This window comes from Excalfactoria chinensis, chromosome 2, assembly GCF_039878825.1.
Source record: "Excalfactoria chinensis isolate bCotChi1 chromosome 2, bCotChi1.hap2, whole genome shotgun sequence".
Taxonomy (NCBI): Eukaryota; Metazoa; Chordata; class Aves; order Galliformes; family Phasianidae; genus Excalfactoria; species Excalfactoria chinensis.
The window spans coordinates 67697527-67721033 of record NC_092826.1 but is presented as its reverse complement, the minus strand read 5'-3'; the positions used below and the strand labels follow the sequence as shown (position 1 = coordinate 67721033).

Sequence of the window (23507 nt, the reverse complement as noted above, 5' to 3'; positions counted from 1 at the left end):
CACACAGTTGAATTGCCTCCACCTGCGCTCCCAGGACTGACCCATTGCTTGCCTCAGGTGGTCAATCAGAGGTTTGGGCCATGACTCAACAGTTCCCATTCACTCATTACAATTCTACCAAGGTTATCAGTTATTCTGCTTCTCATACAAATGATTTTAGGGCATTTGTGAAGTGGTCAGCGTATGTAGAAAATAATGACTTTAAAACAAAAATTGATTTTTATTTATTTTTTTTTTTTTGTCAAAAAGATAAATTCCCAGACATATTCCTTCCTCTAAGACTTCAACCTTTCTTCATCTACGTTGTCCCTCCCCTCCCTTTCACATATCCCCAGCCACCACTTATTTGAAACGATATAATAACAACTCAAACTGTTCTCAAATGCAGTACCAGAACAGAAAGAATAGCCTTTGGTGTATCCCACCACGCAAGCACAACATTCCTGATTCTCAAGGTCTGGTTTGCTGGCTGACACCTGTCCTCTCCTGCTTGGGAGCCAGGGTTGCTGCCAGTCATCTACCAAGACTGAGGCACAACAGACAAAAAATCTGCTTTGATCCTCTGTGCAGAAGAAGAGCCGAGGAAACCATAAACACAAAATGGCAGTGATGCTTCTGGACTATAAGAAAAATGATTTCTTCACTCCTGGAGTCTTGGGCTGTTGGCTTCCCTGAGTTGCGCAAGAGATCCTTTTCATTTTTCAAATATCACATACAGTTTCCATGTGACAGACAAGAAAGCATGTTATCCATCATTTCTACACTAAAATGTACTGCAGACTGTGTCACGTAAGAGGAGAGATATTGAAACTGAGCTCAGTAACAGGTTTTGGTTGTGTTTTTTTTTCAAATAGAAGCCATGATATTGCCAGGTGTTGAGGAAATACTTAGCATTTTGCAGAGCTGCCCCACAGTTTTTCTGCACAGTATGACATTTCTTATGTTTATGTAACTAACATTTTTGAAAGAACCTTTGTTTTTGCTTCACTTTGACAAGGCAAAATTAGCAGTATTTTATTTAGATTATCTGGCAAAGCAGTCAGTCGCAATTTTCCATGCATTATAAGTAAAATATCCTTGGCTGATAGTCAAATGGACAGTTTCAGGTGTGGGACTACCTGAAGTTAACCACAGGTTGCTGCATCTTCCTCAAACCGTGTTTAAGAACTCCAAGAGATTTACACTGCTCTTCTGTAATCAGGATGATAATATTTATTAAAAATTCCAATAGAGGTATTATCTTGACACATGCATGTTTGTAATGTAATAAAATAGCTGGAGATAACTTGTCATTCATTTTAAACTGAAATGCCTTCATGTGCCTTTGATTCCATTTAAGACTTGAATAATGCTGCCACTACAAAAACAAACTCTATCTTGCTTGGTTCTACCGGCTAAGGACACAACAAGAAGTCTGATTAAGTGAGACAATGGATGTCTCAGGAGACAATTTTGTAAATCAGATATTATAACAGAAATACAGATGTCATGCTATTTGTAAACTAGATTATTACGGATAATAGAGATCAGAAAAACACCAGAGGATCAATAAGCAACTCAAGCTGAACAGCAGAGCAAATCACATACGGTACACAATTAATTTAGCTTTAAAAAAAAAATATTTCTTCAGGCAACTTATTTTCTACCAAGATGCTGAGAATAAAAAGAGATTATTATAGCTTTTGGCTTATTATCCCAGAATAAAAAAGATTCCAGCAGAAGGCTGAACTGATATTAACAACTTTGTTTTCTAAGCTTGGGGATAAAGAACTGTCCGGTTTGTTTTGTGAGCAGTCTGTATAGTATTAGTGACAATTAGCGACAATTCTGCAAGGTTGGCTTAACAGATTAAACCAGCCTGTAATTGAATTAAATGAGAATGATTCGTCACAATACATAATCATAAGCAGAGAGAGCTATGAAAATTATGTCTAAGTTAAAAGCATACTGCACAAGCAATATTACAAGTAATAGAAACAGAAGAAAAATAACATACAGAATAGCAGGAAGTTTTAAACTATTTCTTGTTGATTTACTAAAATAAAAAATAATGCAGCAAATTCAAATTTTGTGTTACAAAGAACACGAAAATGTATCTCTTTTTAATAACAAAGAGCCAAAAAATCAGAGTAAGTACTGCAAGAGAGATCCCCTAATGTTATCTAAAGGAAAAGCAGATCTCCGTTACTCTGCCACTCTATGGCACGTAGGTTAATGATGAAACTCCTCATTTGCATCCCGGTAAAAGAGAGTAAAATTTAGCACTGAACGTCTCTACCAGCTATGTACTGATTTGTGTACAATGCATAAAATCTTCCAGTCCATATAAAGCAATCTGAGAAACTTTTGTAAGTGGCTTGAGCTTATATTGTAATTGGTTTAGTTGATGAGATCAGCGGTGACTGAGATGAGGTAATTATTTGGGTCATCAGTCCCATGAGAAGTGGTGGTTATGTGCCACAGAAATCCATCAGGCGCGTAAGCTTTAACATTATCTGTACAAAATAATTCAGGCTGACCTTTGAGAGAAAGAGCTGTAAGAGCTTAGCCATGTGCAAATTTGTGTAGGGAAACTGAAAAAAAACAAGTCAGGAATTTAAATGAATTTTTGTTCAGCCACTGTCAGGACAAAACCCAGCACCTGGCCTGGAGAGATGCTGATTTTGCAGGGGAAAGCATCGAGACAGGTGCAGAAAGGTGTTCTGGTGCAGAGGGATGCAGCAGCATGCAATTCTCAATGATCTGCAGAGGAGCACGGCGCCTAAAGCAAAACCTGGCAACAAAAGCAAGCCTGAATGGCGCTACACTTTCCAGTGGCTGAACATGCAAGGCACAAAAATGCCACCTTTGCTTCTCAGCGTTACAAACCGATTCGTGTTACAGGGTGAATCCCACTCCAGAAGGAGCAAACACGGGCCAGCCTTCAGACATGCAAATGAAGAGCCACAGTTTTCCCTCTCCATTTTGTGGGATATGCTCAACTCACGCATTTCATAATCCCCCTTCTCTCAGTCAGGCTGCACGTCTTTAAGTAAAGGTATGGCTTAGCAGATGTATCATCTCTGCAAAAGCCCCTACTTAATCTAGTCTAATCTAAATCTTGGTAATCACCTCCAAAAATAGTCTCAGGAAAGTTCATTTTTGAATGAGCTCGCAAAAGCTTGCCTTACACAACAAATAAAACCACTGCCACTTGTGTAATGAACCAAGTAACGAGAGCAGGCACTAACATCAGAGTGACTTTTCTTCTTTACCAGACTTCTCTTCAGCACCAGCCTGCATTGGTTTCAGTGTTACTGCTGGTACCAGCAGCCAGCAGAAGCCCTTGGAAGCTGCTGCTCAGGGCTGTCAGAGAAACACAAAGGGGAAAACAAACACACAGAGTGGTCAGAGATGTTCCAGTAGGAAGGGTGCATATGCAGATATGGTGATCATCTCTCTGTACTCAGCTCTGGTGAGGACACACCTTGAGCACTGTGCGCAGTTTTGGGCCCCTCACTACAAGAAAGACACTGAGGCCCTGGAATGTGTCCAGAGAAGGGCAACGAAACTGGTGATCTGGAGCACAGGCCTTGTGAGGAGCGGCTGAGGGAACTGTGATTTTCCAGTTTGAAGAAAAGGAAGCTCAGGGGAGACCCTAATAACTATCTACAGCCAAAAGGAGGCTGTGGAGAGGTGGAGATCAGCCTCTTCTACCAGATAACCAGTGACAGGACAAGAAGTAATGGTCTTAAGTAGCACCAAGGAAGGTTCAGGTTGGAAATTAGGAAAAATTTCTTCTCAGAAAGAGTTCTGGAATAGATTGCCCAGGGAGGTGGTGAGTCACTGTCCCTGGAGGTTTCAAGAAACATAGAGATGTGGCACTGAGGGACATGGGTTAGTGGCACGGTGGAGGTGGGTTGGCATTTGGACTAGATGATCTTAGAGGTCTTTTCTAAGCTTAATGATTCTGTGATGGTGCCAAACCTGAATATCCTGTCTTATCATGATTAAGCCTTCCACCCCTGTGAAATTTGATGAGAAGAGAATGGGACTGTTACACAGAAAGTAGCAGTCCTCTATCCTTATCACTCCTGCAGAAAGTTCTCCTGGTTTTCCTATGAGGCAACCTGATGCTCAAGAGCACTTCCCGCAGCTTATCTTCTAAAGGAAACTCCTTTACCTGTGTTATCTTCTGCATGCACACATTGGTCGCAAAAGGCTGGGGGACTGCTGAAGTATTGAAAACATTTTTTGCTTCTAATTCATTTTTTTGCTTTGTTTTGTTTTTGTTTAGATCTAGCAGCAGAAATAGCCATGGAAAATAAGATGAGCTGATGGGCACTGAGTTGCAGGAGGACAGGACTGCATTGCTAGCTGAACTCACAATGTGCATTCAGATGTCACTTGGTGATTCTTCTTAGAACAGTAGAAATGGAATCACCTTGGCACATGAAAAAAAAATGTTATTTTGCTCTTTCATCTCTGAATACAGCTTGAAACAAAGAACTGAAGACTTGAGCACGTATAAAAGAGCAAGTTGTGGGTACAGCTAATGCAACAATACCTTAACTTTGGAGCACCTGAGTTAGGAATTTAATGTGATTCTGTTAAAATATACCCATGCTTATAAATACACAGATGTAACTAATTTATTTGATTGGTATATTAGCAGGTATACACATTCATGCTAAAGACCAATTTTATAAAAATTATATATTATTTTACAGCGACAGCTGGTGAGACTATATTAGGAATGTACTGATCAGCCTTGAGTTCCAACAGGTGGGAGAAATGCCATTGCTAGTGACAGCAGGCTTGTGCAACAAAACCAATAAACAGCATGAAGAAATGTGTATAGAAAGGGAGGAAGCTGGGATCACTCTTTCACAGAACAGAAGAGAGAACAGAATCATAGAAGTTACATTTGAGATATAACACACAGTTAAGCCTGCAGTGTATGTGACACCACAGGTCACAGCAGAAGGTAAACAGGGTACAACTTTAGGAAAGGAATATGCAAAGAAGCTGTAATGAAACGGTGTATAATAAAAATAACATGTACTTAAAATGAACTGACAGTTCATCCAGCAGAGGTGCCATAGGCTACTGTACTTCCATTAGCCATACACAAAGAGGAAGTTATCTCTGGATTCAATGGCATGGAAAACAGAGCAGGATTTTGCTTCTGAGGAAGCATTATGGCTTAGGGAGGCCTGTCTGTAAAGGACAGAAAATGCTGTGGAAAGACGGTAGTGGAAGTAACAGTATTTTTCAGGTTACATTTCAGATTTTCCATTTATTTAGACCATCATGTCAGGTACAACTACTAAGCACTGATGATCTTTGACAAATAATGCAGCCTTACTAATCCTAGCTTTACTGTTTGTATAGCACATACTAATCAGTGTTAATACTGTCAAATGTTAACGCAAAGTTTTGGTAGTGTTGACAGTAATGAAACACGATACACGGCAGCCAAATTTATACATTCCTCCTCGCTATGCCTGTTTTTCAGTATGCATGCAACATATGGGTCACTCTTCTCTGGCTTCAAAGAGGGAAGACATCTGTGAAACAGAAGCAAGAGGTCTGACTTCAGAAGATAGTATAAATGGTAAACATTCATTTTAATGAGGGAATGCTGATACAGGATCTTCTGAACCTTCCACAGACCCCATGTCAGCAACTCAGGGCATATCATCACTAGCAACCCAACCCACCAGCTGTAAACAGCTGCAGGAGGCGGTGCAGCAGCCTCCCACTGACACCAGGATCCTGCTCCAGTAATGGTGAGCTCATCTCAGTCTCAAATTCCATGTCATTAGTACTGGCTTGCCACACAACATTTATCAAGATTTCCAAGGGCTGTAAACAACTCTGTCAACAAGGATAATGTATTTCTCAATACTGAAGTGGAGTGCACATTATTAGGCATTGCTATGAACAGGCATTTCCAACTGACAATGGATTTAAGACAGTGTGGGGGGGAACACTTCCTCAGGAGTACAAGGCTGCAAGCTCTGGCTGCTCCTGCCAGCACCAAACAGAGCCACACGGAGCCAGGGGACAACAGGAGGGAAATAAGGTTGTAATAAGGATCAAACTACACCTTCCGTGGAAATAAGTGCATGGAGATCGTTTTGAAGGATCTCTCAATTTCCAGAGGACTTCAAAATCCAAGGTTATAATAATTATCTACCTATCAGTTTAATTACTGAAGTATATCTATACACATGCATACATATATATATTCTTTTCAGAAAGGTGGTGACCTCCACTGGTGCAGATTTTTATGAGCACAGCATGCAGGCTCTTGTTTATTGCTGGTGAAAACGCACAGCTAATAGTGTTGACCATGTTGAAAAACATTGTTTTATAGCTGAGAATTTGTTCTACCAAATAGTGTTATTGTGCTCTTTGTAGTAGTCGTCATTTCATGGAAATAAAAAGGAGGCATTACTTTCGGAGCAAGCTACGCATATCTGTTTACACACATTTAAGATTAAAAAAGAAGAGGTGGCACCACTTTATGAACATATTTTGTATCATCTTCAGAAGCAACGTGAAATCCATTTTGTGCGCTAAGCTATCAAGAAACATATCCCTTGATTTTAAGGCCTATCATTAAACTCTTTGGCTGTGTGTTTAATAGATGTATTTCCTTGTTCTTTCCTATGTTCTTTCAGACACAGACTGCCTGTAGCTCAGGTTTGCTGCAAGGGGCTAAAATACATTTGAATGCATCGTGTTGGTTTGTTTTTTTCTTCAGAAGGCCTCATAATCTATCACTGTTCCTAATAGCTCTCTCTCATAAGCATTTATTCATAAAGGCCATAGTGTTGTACAGTTTCACTGTGGAGCTCTTTGAAGAGACATGACCAGAGATGAGTTTGCAAGCACCTTCTCGTGGCAGCGAGCTCCTGTGAGTGATATTAGGAAGGACAAAGCATCCCAAGATGTTCCAGTTCCTTTTATTTTAAACTTCCTTAAATTCGTTTAGTTGGTGTTTCTCTGACCCTTCTCACTGTGGAATCACATCAGACTCAAAACTTATTAAAGAGCTCAAGAAGAGATCTGGCCTCCAGTGGTCAATCGGCCACTGAGGGCAGAGCTTTCACCACTACAGAGATCATCTTGATGATGAAAAACTCATTTGGATGAAAACTCTTCCTTGCAGAGTCCCTATACTCAACAAAAAGAGCAACTGCGTGCCCTTACCAGGATACTAGAGGTGGAGGACTGCCTGCACAATACACACAAAAGTATCACTCCTTCACCTTGTGGTCTTAAGAAGCTGCAAGAGCAATAAAATCAGTCTCTTAACGCACTGTTTGACATTACTTAATAACATCAATGGATAAGTAACACACTCACATCTTCATTCCTGTTCACTGTACCTCATTATTCCTTTTTTTTCTATGGCACTTCTGATAGTAACCCTCCTTATTGATTTTAGATCTTCTAATAATAAGCCATATTGATCTTGGAGCTGACTGAATGGACCAGGAAGCTGCAGTAAACATTTCCCCCCACAGTGGAAACAAAAAGAAGGCAGAAGGTCAGCTGCCCTTCTACCATAGGACAAGGGACAGAACAAGGTTAGTATTTAATCCTGCATGCACATGGAACTCTGGATTCACCTCATACACTTCACTATAGATGAGTTATCATTCAGCAACAACCAACATCCTCTTTTCAGTCAAGAGGATGACATGGTAACAACAATCAGTAGGAGCCATTCACAAAACACAGAAGATACTTACTGATACTCTGGAGGAAATAAATGCGTGTTGAAGTATTAATGGTAGAGATGAAACAGGCTTTCCAGATGCAGAGGTTTTTTGGTTTTTTTTCTTTTCACTAACGTCAACCAAAGAACCCACTGCTGTGAAAATAATGTTCGTCCCATTAGCTTGCCTCTTCAGATTATCATCAGTTAGTGCAAGTGACAATGTTCTTCTGATATTCAACCATTCAGGTCCTTGAAAGCCCTTATCATTATGCATTCAACAGTGAAAGAGCTTCCTTTATCTAGGATGTGCACCTAATTTCACCAGTACTGGATTTCATCTCATTTATGCCCCATCCTGCTTTCTCCCAAGAAGGCAAGATGAATATATATATATATATACACACATATATAAAATTCTCTGAGCAATAGAAGTATCCATTGTGATTTGATGAGAAATGTCTGTTTTACACACAGGGATACAAAGTGGATTTTGGATGTATGGATGAGTTTCAGGTCCTGTGATACTAAAGGTCTGCAATCCTGTAATCCTACAGCTCTATGTAACACAGCTACTGTGGGATACTACAGATAATCATGCAGGAGGCCAACAACTGGATTTTTATTGATATAAAATCTATCCAATAAAACTCACAGCTTTGAATTTAAGCTTGTGAAATTTGGAGGAACGTACCACGATTCTCACATTTCTAAGAACTCTTTCACTCCTTCCCACCTATTGTACTGCTATTTACCAGTGCTCCACAAACAGCACTGAGAGCTGGCTTTCCACAAGGACAGAGGCTTGAACTCAGCCTCAGGAAAGCCATACTATCGGAATACTGGAGATCTTCCATTCTTGCTGAGAACTTTTGAACCAAGTATGCAATTTTCAAGCAATGTACAAAGAACTAGCATTGCTAAAACTAAAGAGAATAAACTTTATGCCCGTCTTTCCTCTTTCGTAACTGTTAGAAACATTTATTATACTATTTCTTTACTGATCTCATTAAATCTTACAATAATACCACGACAAGGTATTCAAAGTTTGCTGAACATCACAGCAATTACAGGTCTAACATTTTCACGTAACTGCATGTTTAGCTGCAGCCATCTTGAAAAAAGAAGAGATTAGCAAATAGCTCTGTAAATCCTTTAGCTCTGTGTGTCACTTCCCAGAATGTTTTCTTTTTCTGTTACAGGAGGACACATCCCATCAGCTCAGCACTGTGTTAGGTCACAGAAGCTGTCAGGGCTGATCTGTTGAATCCAAGTAAAAAGGTTGGCAAGCTTGGGGAACAGGACATGTTTTTCTGCTAAAGATATAACGAAGATCTACCAACAGCAACAGGGATTCCTAAATGGTAAAAGAAGACTTTTGGTAGAAACTGACTTGGTTGCTTGGAGACAAGCCCACCACTGAGCCAGCACAGAGATGGCCTGTCAACACAATTTTCTTCATTGTTGTGGTCCCCAATTCCACAGCACTGCACTCAGCTAAGAAATGGAAACAAAGAAACAGATTGCCTTGAAGAAGCATTATAAAGGTGATTCCATGAAAATTTGGGCAATTTGTTTCCATTTCATAAAGATGAAAACCGTGATTAAGAAACTCACCAACCACTGGAGAAGTGCAGGAAAGTTAGCATTAGAGAGGAATAATGAGTATAAAAAGGAGCTATTATGCATCTAAAAGGGAGGCAGCGTGTGTTGGTGTAACTAAATATTTGGCATTTAGTTATTAGTGATGTATGACATCTTAAATGAAAAATTTCAGCCATGTAGCTTAATTATATATGTCACCCTAAACAACAAAAAAAGACATTTCTACTCTACTAACAAGAATCGTTTTTATAAATTTAGACCTTGTTCCTATAGCAATTACTCAACCCTTCACACTTGTGGACAAAGCAAATTGTTCTGCAGGAGTCTGAGGCAAAATGAGATCAAGTGGCATTTGACTGATACTTACATATGTCACAATAAAGATGTTACATGGTGAATGCTTCATTCTATAACTTTTTGGCACGTGGAGTCTTGTCATGGTGCCATATCTGAGCATATGGAGTATGAGCCATCCTCCTTCAGCAGCAGACCACTCTGACCAGTGGCCCTTGGAGGTGTCCAGCCTTCCTGTGCTACCCATGGAGTTGAGCTGGGGAGCAACAGCAACACCCTTCACTGCCACCACCTCTATACATATGCTGTTTCTTCAGCTATAATCTATGAAAGGGGAGGGGGGGTCAGGTTGGATATCAAGAACAGGCTCTTCACCAGAGGGTGGTCAGGCCCTGGAACAGGCCCCAAGATGACAGAACTCCAGAAGCACCTGGACGGTGCTCTCAGACACGGAGTCTAAATTTTGGGTGGTGCTGAGTGTAGCCAGGAGTTGGACTTGAGGATCCTCAAAGGTCCTTTCCAACTTGGGAAATTCTGTGATTCTACAAAAGCAAATGCACTGCAGTCTGTATTTTCTGTTTTGCTTTCAGTCTCAAATAGGTGTGATGAGCTTACTACATAGCCTTCAAAGTCATTTGATGCTCCATTTGAGAGAAAATACAGAACTCCACGAGTCTTGTGCCCAGCACTACCAAACGACACCCCAAGTCCTTTTGCTTGCCTTAGGAAGGACATGCAGGTCTGGTGAAGTGGTATCAAGCCACACAGTGAGACTGATTCATACGGGAGCAATAACAGAACGAAATGGGTGCCATAATGATTTCAAAGAAAACACTGTTTTCAGGTTATGATCCTTTCTATTTTTGAGTCAGAGTTGTTGCATTTATTTTCTGTAAAAAGTTGTGTGCTAACTCATAAAACTCAAATTGATATTAGAAAGCACACTGAGGAAATATCAGTCTCGTTTCTGTCAGATGGCTGACTATTTGCAATTTCCTTCTCTTTTTTAAACTTGTGAACGAGGAAAATAGACTTTACAACCAGAATTGAAAATTATTGACTTAGTAGCATCTTGCCTTCTGTATATCTTTATTGATTCACATTAAATTGTTTGTGGTATGAGGAACTTCATCAGCATGGGGCTTTCTGCATCACTAGTCTCTGCTCTAACCATTTGCGTAAGATCAAAATTGTCAGTAGACTTATGGAGATTTAAAATATTTTCAATTTATAATAATAATTTATAATAATCCAATAATAATTTATAATAATTCAATAATTTATGATCAATTTTTCAAGTCATTTCTACTTTCCCTATCAAGGCTAGTACAATTTTCATCACACTTGAGAAATGCTCTGATATGGAGACAGGCTGCGAAGCTGTTTTATTTAAAATTCAGCCAGGTGATTTAGGTTTGTGCAGCAAATGTGCACCAGAGTAAAACAAAAGGAAGGCTTGTTCAGATCTCCCTTCACTTGCACAAATGAGAAGGGCAAAATTTTAAAGAAATATTAGAATCATAGAATCAGAGAATTGCTCAGGTTGGAAAAGACCTCAAAGATCATCAAACGAAATGGAAAACAAAAAATATGGTCAAGCTTGGTCACATTTCACCTGCAATTCATCAGGCAAAATATCCTTCTCATGACTTTTACACTTACTAACCAAATTTTGCAGCTTCTTATTGCAGACCTTATTTAAGTTCAGGCACTACAATTCCAAAGAAAGGTAGCAGTATATTTTGCTGTCACATGATAGTTAGTGGATTTGATAGCTTTAGGGACAGCAGACAGTGATAGATCTGATGTACAAAAAGTACTATGGAGCAGCATCACCTTACTAGAAACCTCCAGGCGTTTTTTAGTTTCTCATTTGAATTCACATTCCCGGAGGAAGATCTGTTCATGGTTTGCATGTCGTCCATGAAATGATTACCCCGTGGTATCTGCTTGATTTTTAAAATTCAAAAGCAACTTTTCAGAGTCTCCAGGCAACTATACTTCTTGTAACAGGTGTGACTTGGTGAGGCAGCTCTGGTCTGTCAAATCAAATTATCTCGCTTTTGCAGCAAGTTTTCCACACTTGTGTCATGGATTCAGTGCCCTCCACGGGAACTTGCATTTAGATAGGTATTGTAAATCCACCAAGACATCTGTGTTCAGCAACCTGCATACAAGCTGTTTTAATTCATGTAAGGCACTAGCAAGGTGATGATCTACTAGTACTGTGTTAATGCTCCTACTTCACAATTATGTTCATGGACATGTTACACTCCCATGAGGAAGAATTTCCAGGCTCAGAAATGCCCACTGCCTGCACAGCAGCAGGAGAAAACAGCAGTTCCCAAAGCAGCAAAATGAAGCAAAGCAAAAATAGCATCAACATCCTTCCCACAGAGGAAAGGCAAAGGGCAAGGAAAAGTCAGTTCTCCACTCAGTCAGCAGCCAGAGGATGGTGGCTTGGTGAGCCTTAACAAGATACCTAGTCTTTCTAAATAAATGCCAGACTTCTGCTTTTTGTGAATGTACTAAATATATTCTGTTATTTGCCACCATCCCTCTTCCAAAAGTCAATAACAGTGGCTCATGTACCAGTCTGGCCATGTAGTAGCAACACAGACAGGACTTCCCACCAGGCACTCATCTGGGACAGCAGCGGTGGCTGGCAGGGCCTCAGTGTTAGCCTGCCCTTCCCACAGGCTGCTCTGAAGATAGGGCCTCACATACAAAGAGCCAAAAGACAAAAACAAATAAATGATTACCACACGAAAACATAACACACGCATGAGAGAGTTTTAACATATCACTGGATGGGCTGACTAAGTATTATAGGGTCGGGCTCGAAACATTATACATCCGAAATGCGTGAAGCAACAAAAGCCTGATCGTGCGTCATTTCCATTTCGAATCAGCTTGCTTTCAAATTACTCCCTCTGGAATTTAACAGACATGATAGAAAATAATAGAACTGAAAAAGAAAAAAACCAAAGGGAACTATTTCCACACTGTGGGTTTTTCCCACAGTGGATATGATTTGAATTGCTAATTCTCTGCCAGATGTGCAACTACAAGCTCTGTGACAACTATCCCCTTCACATGGTACTTAATTATTTCTTAATGTAGCTTACTGGGCATGCTAGACATGTATATCTAGCAGAGGTTGGAGGGTTTTTAATGGAAGAGCCCTCAGAGAGGGTAAATCCACACCTACATGATATAACATCTTACATAATTCAACAGCATAACCTTCTGAAAGTAACTTTATTTATAAAAGCATTAAAAGTGAAATCCTGTCTTCAATAAAACCACTGGGGGTTCCTCATGGCTGTCACACACTCCATGGATTTTATCCTCTATTTAAAAACAGTACCAGAAGTTTTGAGTGTACTTTGTGCAACTTTACCTCAGTGACAAAAGTTAAACCTAATTCCTCAGTGCCAGAACAGACAGTTCAGGAAGAACACATGGAAAAATAATGAGCAATTTGTTGGAAAACTAAGAAAGTGGATTTAGTAGAAGCACTTGTGGTCAGACCCAGCCCACTTGAATGTGGCTGCACAGGAGTTCCAGTGTCAAAGATACTTTGCCATGCGCAAACAGTAAGGGCTTGTCCAGTGTGACCCTCCATGTTCAAAGGCTGCTGATGCTTTCCAAATTGAACTGTATTTCAAAATTAGCAGTGAGTTTTAGTTAGTAATCTGGCATCTCTTTTCTATAGAGGAAGAAAATTGTGTTTTAATGAAATGTAATTTAAAATAAACCTGGTGTACATTAGGATCATCTGACACCAAACAACTAACATCTGTAAAGTAATGCAAGAGTCTCATTATTATTCTTCTCTGTGAAAATTAAATAACTATTCAAACATTAATAATATTGTGATAAATCACCCAGTACAGTAATCATCACAAAAATACAGATGGAACAGGGCTTTATGTTTTTTATATTTCAGTATACCACTTCTTGAGCAGTAGAACAGATTCTGGGATGGTTTTAAACAGAGCCAGGGGAGGTTTAGGTTAGATATCAGGAGGAAGTTTTTTACACAGAGGGTGGTGACGCACTGGAACAGGTTGCCCAAGGAGGTTGTGGATGCCCCATCCCTGGAGGCATTCAAGGCCAGGCTGGATGTGGCTCTGGGCAGTCTGGTCTGGTGGATGGCGACCCTGCACATAGCAGGGGGGCTGAAACTGGATGATCGTTGTGGTCTTTTTCAACCCAGGCCATTCCATGATGCTATGATTCAAATGTACCTGTTGAAAAGCCTAAATAGATTAAAAAATCTACTCTGCTTACTTGCATTCTTTGTTCAACATTTATTGGTATTTATTTTTCATAGTTCATGTTATTTCCAAGCGCACACACAAGGCCATGCGACTAAAATTAATACAAGTGCTTCCTGTAGCACAAAAGCCTTTTTGAGATGTCCTCTGAAACCAAGAGAGAGGAAAGCCACACTGAGCAGAAAACCAACAAATCTCACATCTCTGCAAACTGTAATAGCAGAAGGCAAAGCAGTAAAAGTCTCCTGCTGGGAGGGATGCTCAGCCCTCCCTTCAGTCTGGCAGTGTTGACAGAGGTCCCTCAGAAGGCAAAACGTGAATTACCGCTTCCAGCACTACCAGGACCAACAGGCGTGAAGGGACTCAAAGTTAAGCTCCTGAAGACTCTGAAAGAGTCAGAACGAGGAGCTGCTGTCATAAAGTCTGTAGGAGCTGCTGTACTCAAAACCACCACTTGCATGATGCTTCCATGTTCCTATCTCAGATGTTGGACTGAGACAATTTATTTTTCTTCTCCATACAGCCTGCCTTGAGATCAAATGCCTTAATATGCAAGACAACAATCCACTGGTACTCATCCATATTCTTTCCAAACAATTACACTGGCATGTACTTTGCTTCAGGTCGGGCATGAGGCCTGAAAAGTGATGTCTATACAGGATAGAATCCTATCTCAAGGAACGCTCCTTCCTCAAGCACTTGAAACACCCTTATGACCAGACATTTGGTTTATCTCTGATTGAACAAGAAGTGCTACTGGAATCTAAAAAAATTTCTGATCTGAGTCAGACATCTTAGACCTTGAGGAGGGGAAACCAGAACAACAACAGTGCTTGGAGATGAATCACTTCCACCAGTACGTGTGCTAGTAACAGCAAAAATGCTGGGATCAAAACAATACAGGGATTCCCCACAACAGTCATGTGTTCTTTGGATCTGTCGGTGCTCACTCAAAATGACTGAATAACTCAAAAATGAATGCCTTCACGCCACCACAAAACAGCAAAGAACTCCAGCTTCATTTAATTTTGCACCTCTTTTAAAAACAAAAGCTTGTTAATGAAAATACATACGCCATCAAATCCTCTGAGGATTCTCAGTCCAAAGTTGGGCTCCTTTTAAAGCACCTTTGACAGTACTAATACTCTGTACAAAGTAACTTTCTATGGAGTTGAACAATTAGAACTGAAACACTTAAATTGCAGTGAGGTAAAGCAGAATCAGGAAGAAATAATGAAAAACCGCTTATTTCCTCTTACAAGAAGATACATGACTGCTGGGATTGATAGCAAAAAGGAAAAATAACCTTCCTTTTTATGTCCCAAAGTTTTAAAAGCCTGTAATAGGCTTCAGTTAAAAACCTAACTCTTCTGCATGGGAGCCTTTATTTTCAGCATAAGCAAGGAGAGAAATATCACTGTCTTTTTTCCATCTCTTTAGCTACAGAGCTTAAAACTGAATTTCTAAAGACAATTGTTCTTCGCGGATTTTTCTGAGCTCCTTTTTTCCTTTGTCTCTTTCTTTCCTCCTGTTCTTTCAGACTGGTTTTTGCAGCTTCGGTATCAAAAGGAACTTCTGTTTGAAGTTGTGTATAAAGCTACAATGCCTACACATTACTTCCAAACGACCCTTTTATCAAACTACAAGAACTCAAAACTTATCTAAATCTCTATTTCGAGAGAATTTTATACCTCAACAAGACTTCAGGAGAAGGAACATAGGAACATTTAAGCGAGAAAATTAGTGCTGGCACTCCTTTTTGAGCAATTCCTTTACAGTCCTCTGCCAACAATATAAGCTTGCATTTCACAATGAGATGAAGGAATTAGCAGTGCCACATTGCGCACTAGAAAACAAACCTGAAAGACTCCACTGGAAAAATGCAGTAAGGCATACCGAGGTTACATTTCTTTTCTGTGTTACAGACGTGTTCTACTAAAGGCAACTGATATGACCTAACTGGAACTGAATAATTAATGGCATTATACATAATAATTGATGGTATTATACATCTGTCATTATAATTGGCGACAATGTCTCAGGAATCACTCTTGTTAGAATACCACTTGTCATGGTTTTATGATTTTTGGCTGTTGGTATTCCACATCATGGATGTGGATGCTTGAAGCAGTTGCATTTTATTACATCTGGGGGTAACCTGTACTCCACTGGGTAACCACGATCATCACCGCATCACTGAGCTCTGCAAGTCCAAATAGGTGACCTCAGATACTGATGTGAAACACATTAAATTGGAACAAAAGATTTTTATGACCTTTACTTCTGGGCTACAGTCAGGCTGAAAACCTCTCTCCCATTCAGTATACTTTGCAAGAAGCAGTTTGTCAAAATTCTTAAAAGAAACTCTTCTTCATCTGGTTTCTTTAGAAGCTGCATCGCTTAAAATTAGATTAAACTTGTACAACTTTCTCAGGTTGATGAGGTCTCCAAATCTGAATCTATTATTTTCAGAAGGAGCTACATCTGTTAGATAATGCAGCTTTTGACACTAAGTACAAATTATGTCTTACTGCCTGCCTACTTCTTGGAGGATGCAGCACGTCTCAATATGCATTTCCAGTGGTCTGATAAAGATTTGCATTCCCATTTACTTCTAAGCACCCTCATAATCCATATTAACCACTGCCTTTACACCATAGAAATCGTGTTCCATGCTTATATTTCTTTTACAGATCAGTCGTTTCAAAGGATTTGTTTCTGTGCTAGACATAGGGAGGCATTCCTCATCTCTCTTTGGATGAATGCAATGACAGGCACTCATCTACCCTGCATGTACTCCTCTGGCAATGCCTCCATGTACCTATCTGTATCACAGAATCATATCAGAGAATCATAGAATGGCTTGAATTGGAGGGGTCCCCAGAGATCATCAAGTTCCAACCCCTCTGCCACAGGCAGGGCCACCAACCTCCACATTTAATACTAGACCAGGCTGCCCAGGGCCCATCCAACCTGGCCTTGAACACATCCAGGGATGGGCATCCACAGCCTCTATGGGCAGCCTGTTCCAGCACCTTACTGATCTCTCCATAAAGAACTTCCCCCTGATATCCAACCTAAACCTTTGCTCCGTGGGCTTAAAACCCTTCCCTCTCATCCTATCACGATCTGTCTACCCTCCAACTATTTCACCAAATTCCTCCATAGACAATTACCTTCATATTCTCCATAGTCTATCTTCTCCTTTCTGACGGCTTCCCTTGAGTTCTAATTATAGCATTTTAAAGGTTCCCAATCTGATTTGAGCAGCATCTGTATTTTGCCAACTATTATTCCTTGCATTTTTTTTTTCCTTCACTCACTTCTTTTTTAAATACATACTTGTAAATATATCCAGGAATTGGTTTTTTTTGTGGGCATTTAGGGATTTTTTTTTTACTATTCCGAAGGATTTAAATTAAATTACTTTTGCCTTCAGGGTCTTTTTAAAACTAATTCCACACTAAAAAATTCCCTTTTATGGTTTAGCATCATGACATTAAAACAATTGCACACACGAGAATACCTTGTATAAGAGAACACTTGGGAACTGAAACAGACTATGAATATAAGAAAAAATTTCCCACCAGTGTAGCTGATGACATTCGTCAAGTCCTTTTTCTGACAGGGGATGACTTATACTGCATGTCACCGCAACCAAAAAGTAGTATGTGGCAAGATCTTTATCTACCTTTATCTTTACCTTTATCTTATCTCCCACCGCAAAATGCTACAGACTCTGTTGCAGGTTAACATCATGCAGGTAAAACAAAAACAGCAAGAACAATCCCACTACACAAGCTCTGATACTTCTTGTGATACGTGATTTCTGCAGAAGTCTTATCAAACCCAGTATTTCCTTACCCAGGAAATGGGAACCTCTGGCTCTGTGTCCTCCTCAGTCAGTCACAATTTTAGGAGTATATCCCTTTAGCAAAGGCAAATTCGGGTGCCATCTCCACAGAGTGCTCACTGTGCATATCTGTGAAGGGTGACAGTACCTAACCTGGCAGAGTCCAAGCACAGCAGAGACCCCTGATACATCCTTTAGAGAAACCCACTGCTCTATGCCAAGCAAAGAAGGAGAAAGTGGAAATCTTCCTCCAGTTCACCCTACAGAACATCTCTCCTGCTCCATCCTCTCTGGACTGACCTCCAGCCCTCCATTCTCACCAGTATTTCAAGTAAGTGCCTAGGCAGCACACTGCTACCTGTTTTTTGTTTACTGAGTAGTAGCACCTTCTGGAGTTTTGAAGTATCCTTGTCCCTCCCCAGGTTTCTCTTCATGTTTTTCTATTGAGCATCAGCCACTAATGCGAGAGGAAATCAAAAGAAATTTAGATTGTGAAGAATTGCCCCATATCAGAGGTAGGAGTTCACAGGCTGAGCCACATAAATTATTTTGTCTTCACATGTTTTAAGAGGAATCAACTAAGAACACAAATGCACAAGCTCCACTATATAAGGGTATACTTACACAATAATCTGTTCAATTCCAAGAATTTTTCTAGCAGTGGTTCCAGAGTATGCATGAAACTGTGTGAAAGACCCACTGAATAGCAATCCCAAAAACGAAAAGCCAAAGAAGACTACAACAGAATGTTTTGGTACACGTGTCAACCCTAAAATATAGGCCTTCAGCATACTTAGTAAAGCAGACTACACACTATCTTTGGTAGTTAACACAAAACCATTCTGAGTATCAGCTACAGTGATCATTTTAAACCTGGCGTGGGGATATTCTTTGCTTTCTTTTCACCCCTCTCTCTCATTCCTCATTGCCTGACATGGCAAATTTCGTTTTGTGGTTAGCTAACACCAAAATCTGAAACTCTGTTTTTCTGAGTATACATAATCCTGATCTTCAGACAGCATTTAATATTATGTTAAACTTAAATAAGTAGAATTCTGGAAATGCAGCTAGCAAGGAAGAAAGAAAGGCAGTACCCCCATCACACAGTGAAAAGCAATGTCTGGCTGGCACTTTGGTCCCAGTCAGGTCAGGAATCTTCACTGAAGCCAGGCTTTTATCTTCTATGTATTTGCAGAATGCTCTTTACTGCCAGAGCGAAGCAGGTAAATACAGTAAATACTGCCAGTATGAGAAAGGGAAATACTTTAAGCTAGGAGAAGCAATCCTGCTTGATCTGCAATTGCTTTATTATATGTTGTCATAGTTGTTCTCCAAATACTTTGTTATCAGATCTGCCAAGGAGAGGAAACAAGCAGCATCAAGCTGGCCTTTCTGGACTCAATATTCAGCCAGTAGGGCTGCAGAGGATGCAGGAACAAACCTTTCTGGGAACATGCATATACACATCAAGGCATATAAACTGCTGTTTCCTTTATGACAACGAAGATGAGACATGGGGAGGCATTAGTCCTGAGGCTGCATGTGGTGACTAATAATGTTGTGAAGGATGGCGAATTTAATGTTTACTGCAGCAAGGTGGATTTAATGAAAGCCTGTGCCTGACAGGTGGTTCCTGTGTGGGAGATCCTGCAACATATGAACACAGCACGGGAAAAGTCACCTCCTGCAGAAATCCCATGAAAAGTCACAGTGGAGACCTGGAAAATAGTCTCAAAGGAGAGAATCGGTGTCTTTCTATGAAAAGGGTCAAGAAAAATATGTGAAATTTCCTCTAGACTTTGGCATTTTTGGAAATAATTTCTTCTAAATCCTAAATTTGCACACAATAGATCGCTTTAGGGCTGAGGTCAAAATATAAAAGCAAAACAACGCCCAAACTCCAGCTGTTCACTCCCAAATTCATGTTAAGGATTTAACCATTAGGAAGTTTCTTTCTCGCGTTATATTTGGAAACTGGAGATTAATTACTTTGAGAATCACGATGTGATCTTGTCTTTCTGCTTTTCTAACATATTGCACTTTTAGAAAGAGTATTGTTTAGGAAAATAGATTAAACTGTGGAAATGCAGGTGCGTAGTACATACATAGCAGAAGTTAGCAGATCAGAGCTGTGAACACAGTTAGTTTACTTTGTCGCACAGCCCTTCCTTCACCACTACACTTCTCCAAAAGCAAGCGGTCCTTCTTTTTCCTGCCTAACAGAAAGAAAATTTGAGAAGCGACAAAAGTTCATCTTATCTGCTCAGTGTCAAAAAAAAGAAGCATCCAACTTTCCAATAAATGCATGCAAGATAGCATTGTAAGCAAATAGCACCATGGACTTTGAAAGCTATAAGTACAATGTAAGGAATTTAAAATAACATTATAAGTGGGAAATGTAACTCCAGTTGTTTTCTGGCAGTACAAATAGGTTTTGCTTATGTGCCATTTGCAGTGATTTTATAGAGCAGGCAAATTCAAGAGCTGCGAAAACTCCACAGGGAAAAGAAAGAGCTGAGGGAAATTTCCCTTTTGTCAGGTAAAGTTCTCAGAAACATGGTTATTCTATTGCAAAATAATGTGAATTTGCTGATTCTCTGAACAACAGCGTCTTGGGAAGAATAAAACCAGCTGTGAATAGATGCACAATATCAGAAGAGGAATCAGTGATTATCTTGGGCACTTACAGCCAATGGAGAATGTGTTGTGGTTTAGCCAGGCTGAGGGACGGTGAAGGAAGAACAGTCAGTTGTGCTCACAGTCCTGAGCCCCAGCCTGAAGGAGGAGGAGGCTGCTTTGCTGTGACAGCCTCCTGCCCAAAAAGGGAGGCTTTCGTGCCACACACACCAAGGACCCAAGCTTGTCCATGGCCAAGCACTTTGGGGGCACTGAACCGGCAACCCTTGATGGAGGCCATGAAATGTTGGTACAGGCCAGGGCCTGAGTTCAGGCCTACCATCAAACTCAGGTGCACCAGCACGCCCTGCCAGGCCTGCTCAAGTGCAGCCCTGCAGCTTGTGTTACCACATCACGAGTTGGCTTTGGCAGAAAGTGGATTTAAAATATTAAAATTATTATTATTAAAATTATTATTATTATTATTAAAATATCTAGGCTCTACAGCTCACTCCTACCCCCATGGCGTTGCTGGCTGCCTCCTCAGCCGCGTTCATACAACTTGTTGCAGTCACCTCTTTCATAGAAATCCTCTGCGAATCAGGTCACTGAAATATACGTATTACAATAATCTTTTGCTGTCATATATGTCACATGTGGTAGAAGCCCTGTCCCTGGAGACACTCAAGGTCAGGCTGGGGGGGCTCTGAGCACCTGATCGAGCTGTAGATGCTCCTGTTTGTTGCAGAGGAGTTGGGCTATTTATTGGGATACTCTAGTCCCTTGCAACTGAAACCATTCAGTCAAAAGCCGAATCACAAACACCGGACTGACCCACAATCCAAAAACAGACCACCAGCAACAAAACAAATGCAATGAAAACTCAGAACAGTCTGATTTCAGCACAGGACTTCTGCAATGCAAGCTCTGCCTGGTAAAGTAGGGGCTGAGAGCAAGATGAAAGTTTTTAGAGAGCAAAATGCAGAAAGACAGAAAGAAAGACGAGGGACAAACTTTGAGCGGTTGTTCCCGTCGTCAAGGTGTGGGACACGAAGTGTGGGACGGTAGCACTGCTTGAAGCGAGCCCTAAGAAACTCGCAGCTGACGGCCGGAAAGCGGGACTGCAGCCCCCTGCTCCCCAAGGAGCGCACCCGCATCGCCGCCCCGCGGAGCCTCGTCCCGTCCCGCCTCGTCCGAGCGCCTCTGGGGCCGAAGCCCACGGCAGAAGCCCTGCGTTCCCCCGTCCCGGTCCCGCCGTGCCGCTCACCCTGCGGTTGCGGTCCGTCTCCCGCACCTCCTCCTCCTCGGGGCCCTGCCGGATGAGCGCCCGCAGCACCACGGCGTTGTTGGTGCAACATGCTCGGAAGAGGCTCAGCGCCTCGGGGCTGTCGCGGTCCTCCTGATCCAGGGACCAGCTGTCCTCCGTTTCGTCCTCCAGCCCCCCCGGCGGGTAGAAGGAGTCGTCCGAGGCGATGCTGCAGGTGTCGGGCAGCTCGGAGAAGTCCTCATAGTCCTCGTAGTCCTCCTCCTCCTCCTCCTCCTCCTCCTCCTGCTCCTCATCGTCGTGCCCCTCGGCGGCAGCCCCCTCCGCCCCCTGTTCGGAGCCGCTGTCCGCCTCGGGCAGCTCCTTGCCGGCGCCCGGCGTGGGGCAGACCCGCTCCCCGGCCAGCTGCTCCCCGGCCCCCGACAGCAGCACCATGCCGCCTGCCGCCGCCGCTCCCTAGGCGTCCCGGCGGCTGAGCGGGGACATCCCGCCGCCTGCCCCCCGGCCGCCCCCGGGCCGGGACATGCCGCTGCCGGCACCCAGCTCGCTGGCCCGGCGAGGAGAGGCCGGTCTGGGGTGCGGGCAGGGCGGCGGGCAAACTCCTGGCCCGTAAGCCGATCAGCATCCCCGGGAGCAGATTGGGGCTCGGGCTTAGCGTGCTGACATCAGGGCACATCTGACAATGCGATTTGCTCGGGCGGCGCGGCACACAGGCGGGCGGCGGGGAGGAGAGGGGCTGCCGGCACGGAGCGGGGGACCCTCCGCGTGTGGGAGGTGCAGTGGGCACGGGGACCGCGAAGAGGGGCAACTGCAGCTTGTTAGAGATGTGCCAGGCACGTATTTCTAATGGAAGGCATCTAGGCATTAGACTGGGAGGAGTGCCGCGTGCACAAACTGAGTTTCTGTGTTGCCACCAGTTGTTCTGGAACTCTTTTCCAAATGCTATGGATTAGCACAGGGGTCCAGGGAGGGAAGACCTACCGGTCAACCCAGTGGGACACTCCGTTTCTTCACTCAGCACTTGTGAGGCCACACACACCTGTAATACTGTGCATTATTTCAGGCCTCTCACTACAAGAGAGACTCCGAGGCTCTGGAGTGTGTCCAGAGAAGGGCAGTGAACCTGCTTAGAGGGGTCTGGAGCACAAGGAGTGGCTGAGAGAGCTGGGATTGTTTAGTCTGGACATCAGCCTGGAGGAGGAGAGCTCACCACACTAAAACTCCCTGAAGGGAGGTTGTGGTCAGGTGGGGGTCAGCCTTTTCTCCCAGGTGACAAGTGATAGGATGAGGGGGAATGGCTTTAAGTTTAAGTTCAGGCGGGATTTGAGGAAAAATTTCTTCTCCGAAAGAGTGGTGAGATGTTGGAACAGGCTGCCCAGGGAGGTGGTGGAGTCACTGTGCATGCAGGTTCTCAAGATGTAGGTGTCGCACTGAGGGACATGGGTGGGTGGGCATGGTGGTGGTGGATTGACAATTGGACTGGATGGTCTTAGTGGTCTTTTCCAGCCTTCTATGGTTCTGTAATTGCTTCAACAGCATTTTGGGGTGAACCTCATGTATGCGAGAGGCTTCAGAAGTTGTCTGGGGTCCATGTCTGCACAGAAGGAAACGAGCATTCTGCAATGAGTTGAGGCAGAGTGAGAGACATTCTTTAAATTAAAAGAAAATGTGGATTTAAAGTCGTGCAGAAGCGTGAGTAACAGGGTCTGAGTAATGGATGCTCACAACCTCACAAGAGTACACCATACAAACCAGACCTCAGCGCTGCCACCATTACAGGGGGCTTTTGCCAGTGCCAGGCCTAGCAGGGAGGGAGTTCAGCGTCTAGCAGACAGATATCTGTAATCAGAATTAGCAACAGATAGCACCCTGATTGGCTGC

The 23507-nt window shown here is 42.3% G+C and overlaps 1 protein-coding gene across 2 annotated transcripts in view; it reads right to left on the bottom strand.

The window, feature by feature from the left end:
- ANKRD33B (ankyrin repeat domain 33B) overlaps nt 1–22066 on the bottom strand; it is a 36611-nt gene extending 14545 nt beyond the window's left edge. Inside the window, exon 1 of one of the 2 annotated variants that reach the window (XM_072329487.1) lies at nt 21630–22066. In XM_072329487.1, the coding sequence (XP_072185588.1) occupies nt 21630–22061 (432 nt within the window). In that variant the 5' untranslated portion in view covers nt 22062–22066. The remainder of the gene's footprint in view (nt 1–21629) is intronic. The other variant, XM_072329488.1, reaches the window with a different exon arrangement.
- Between the last annotated feature and the right edge of the window lie 1441 nt (nt 22067–23507).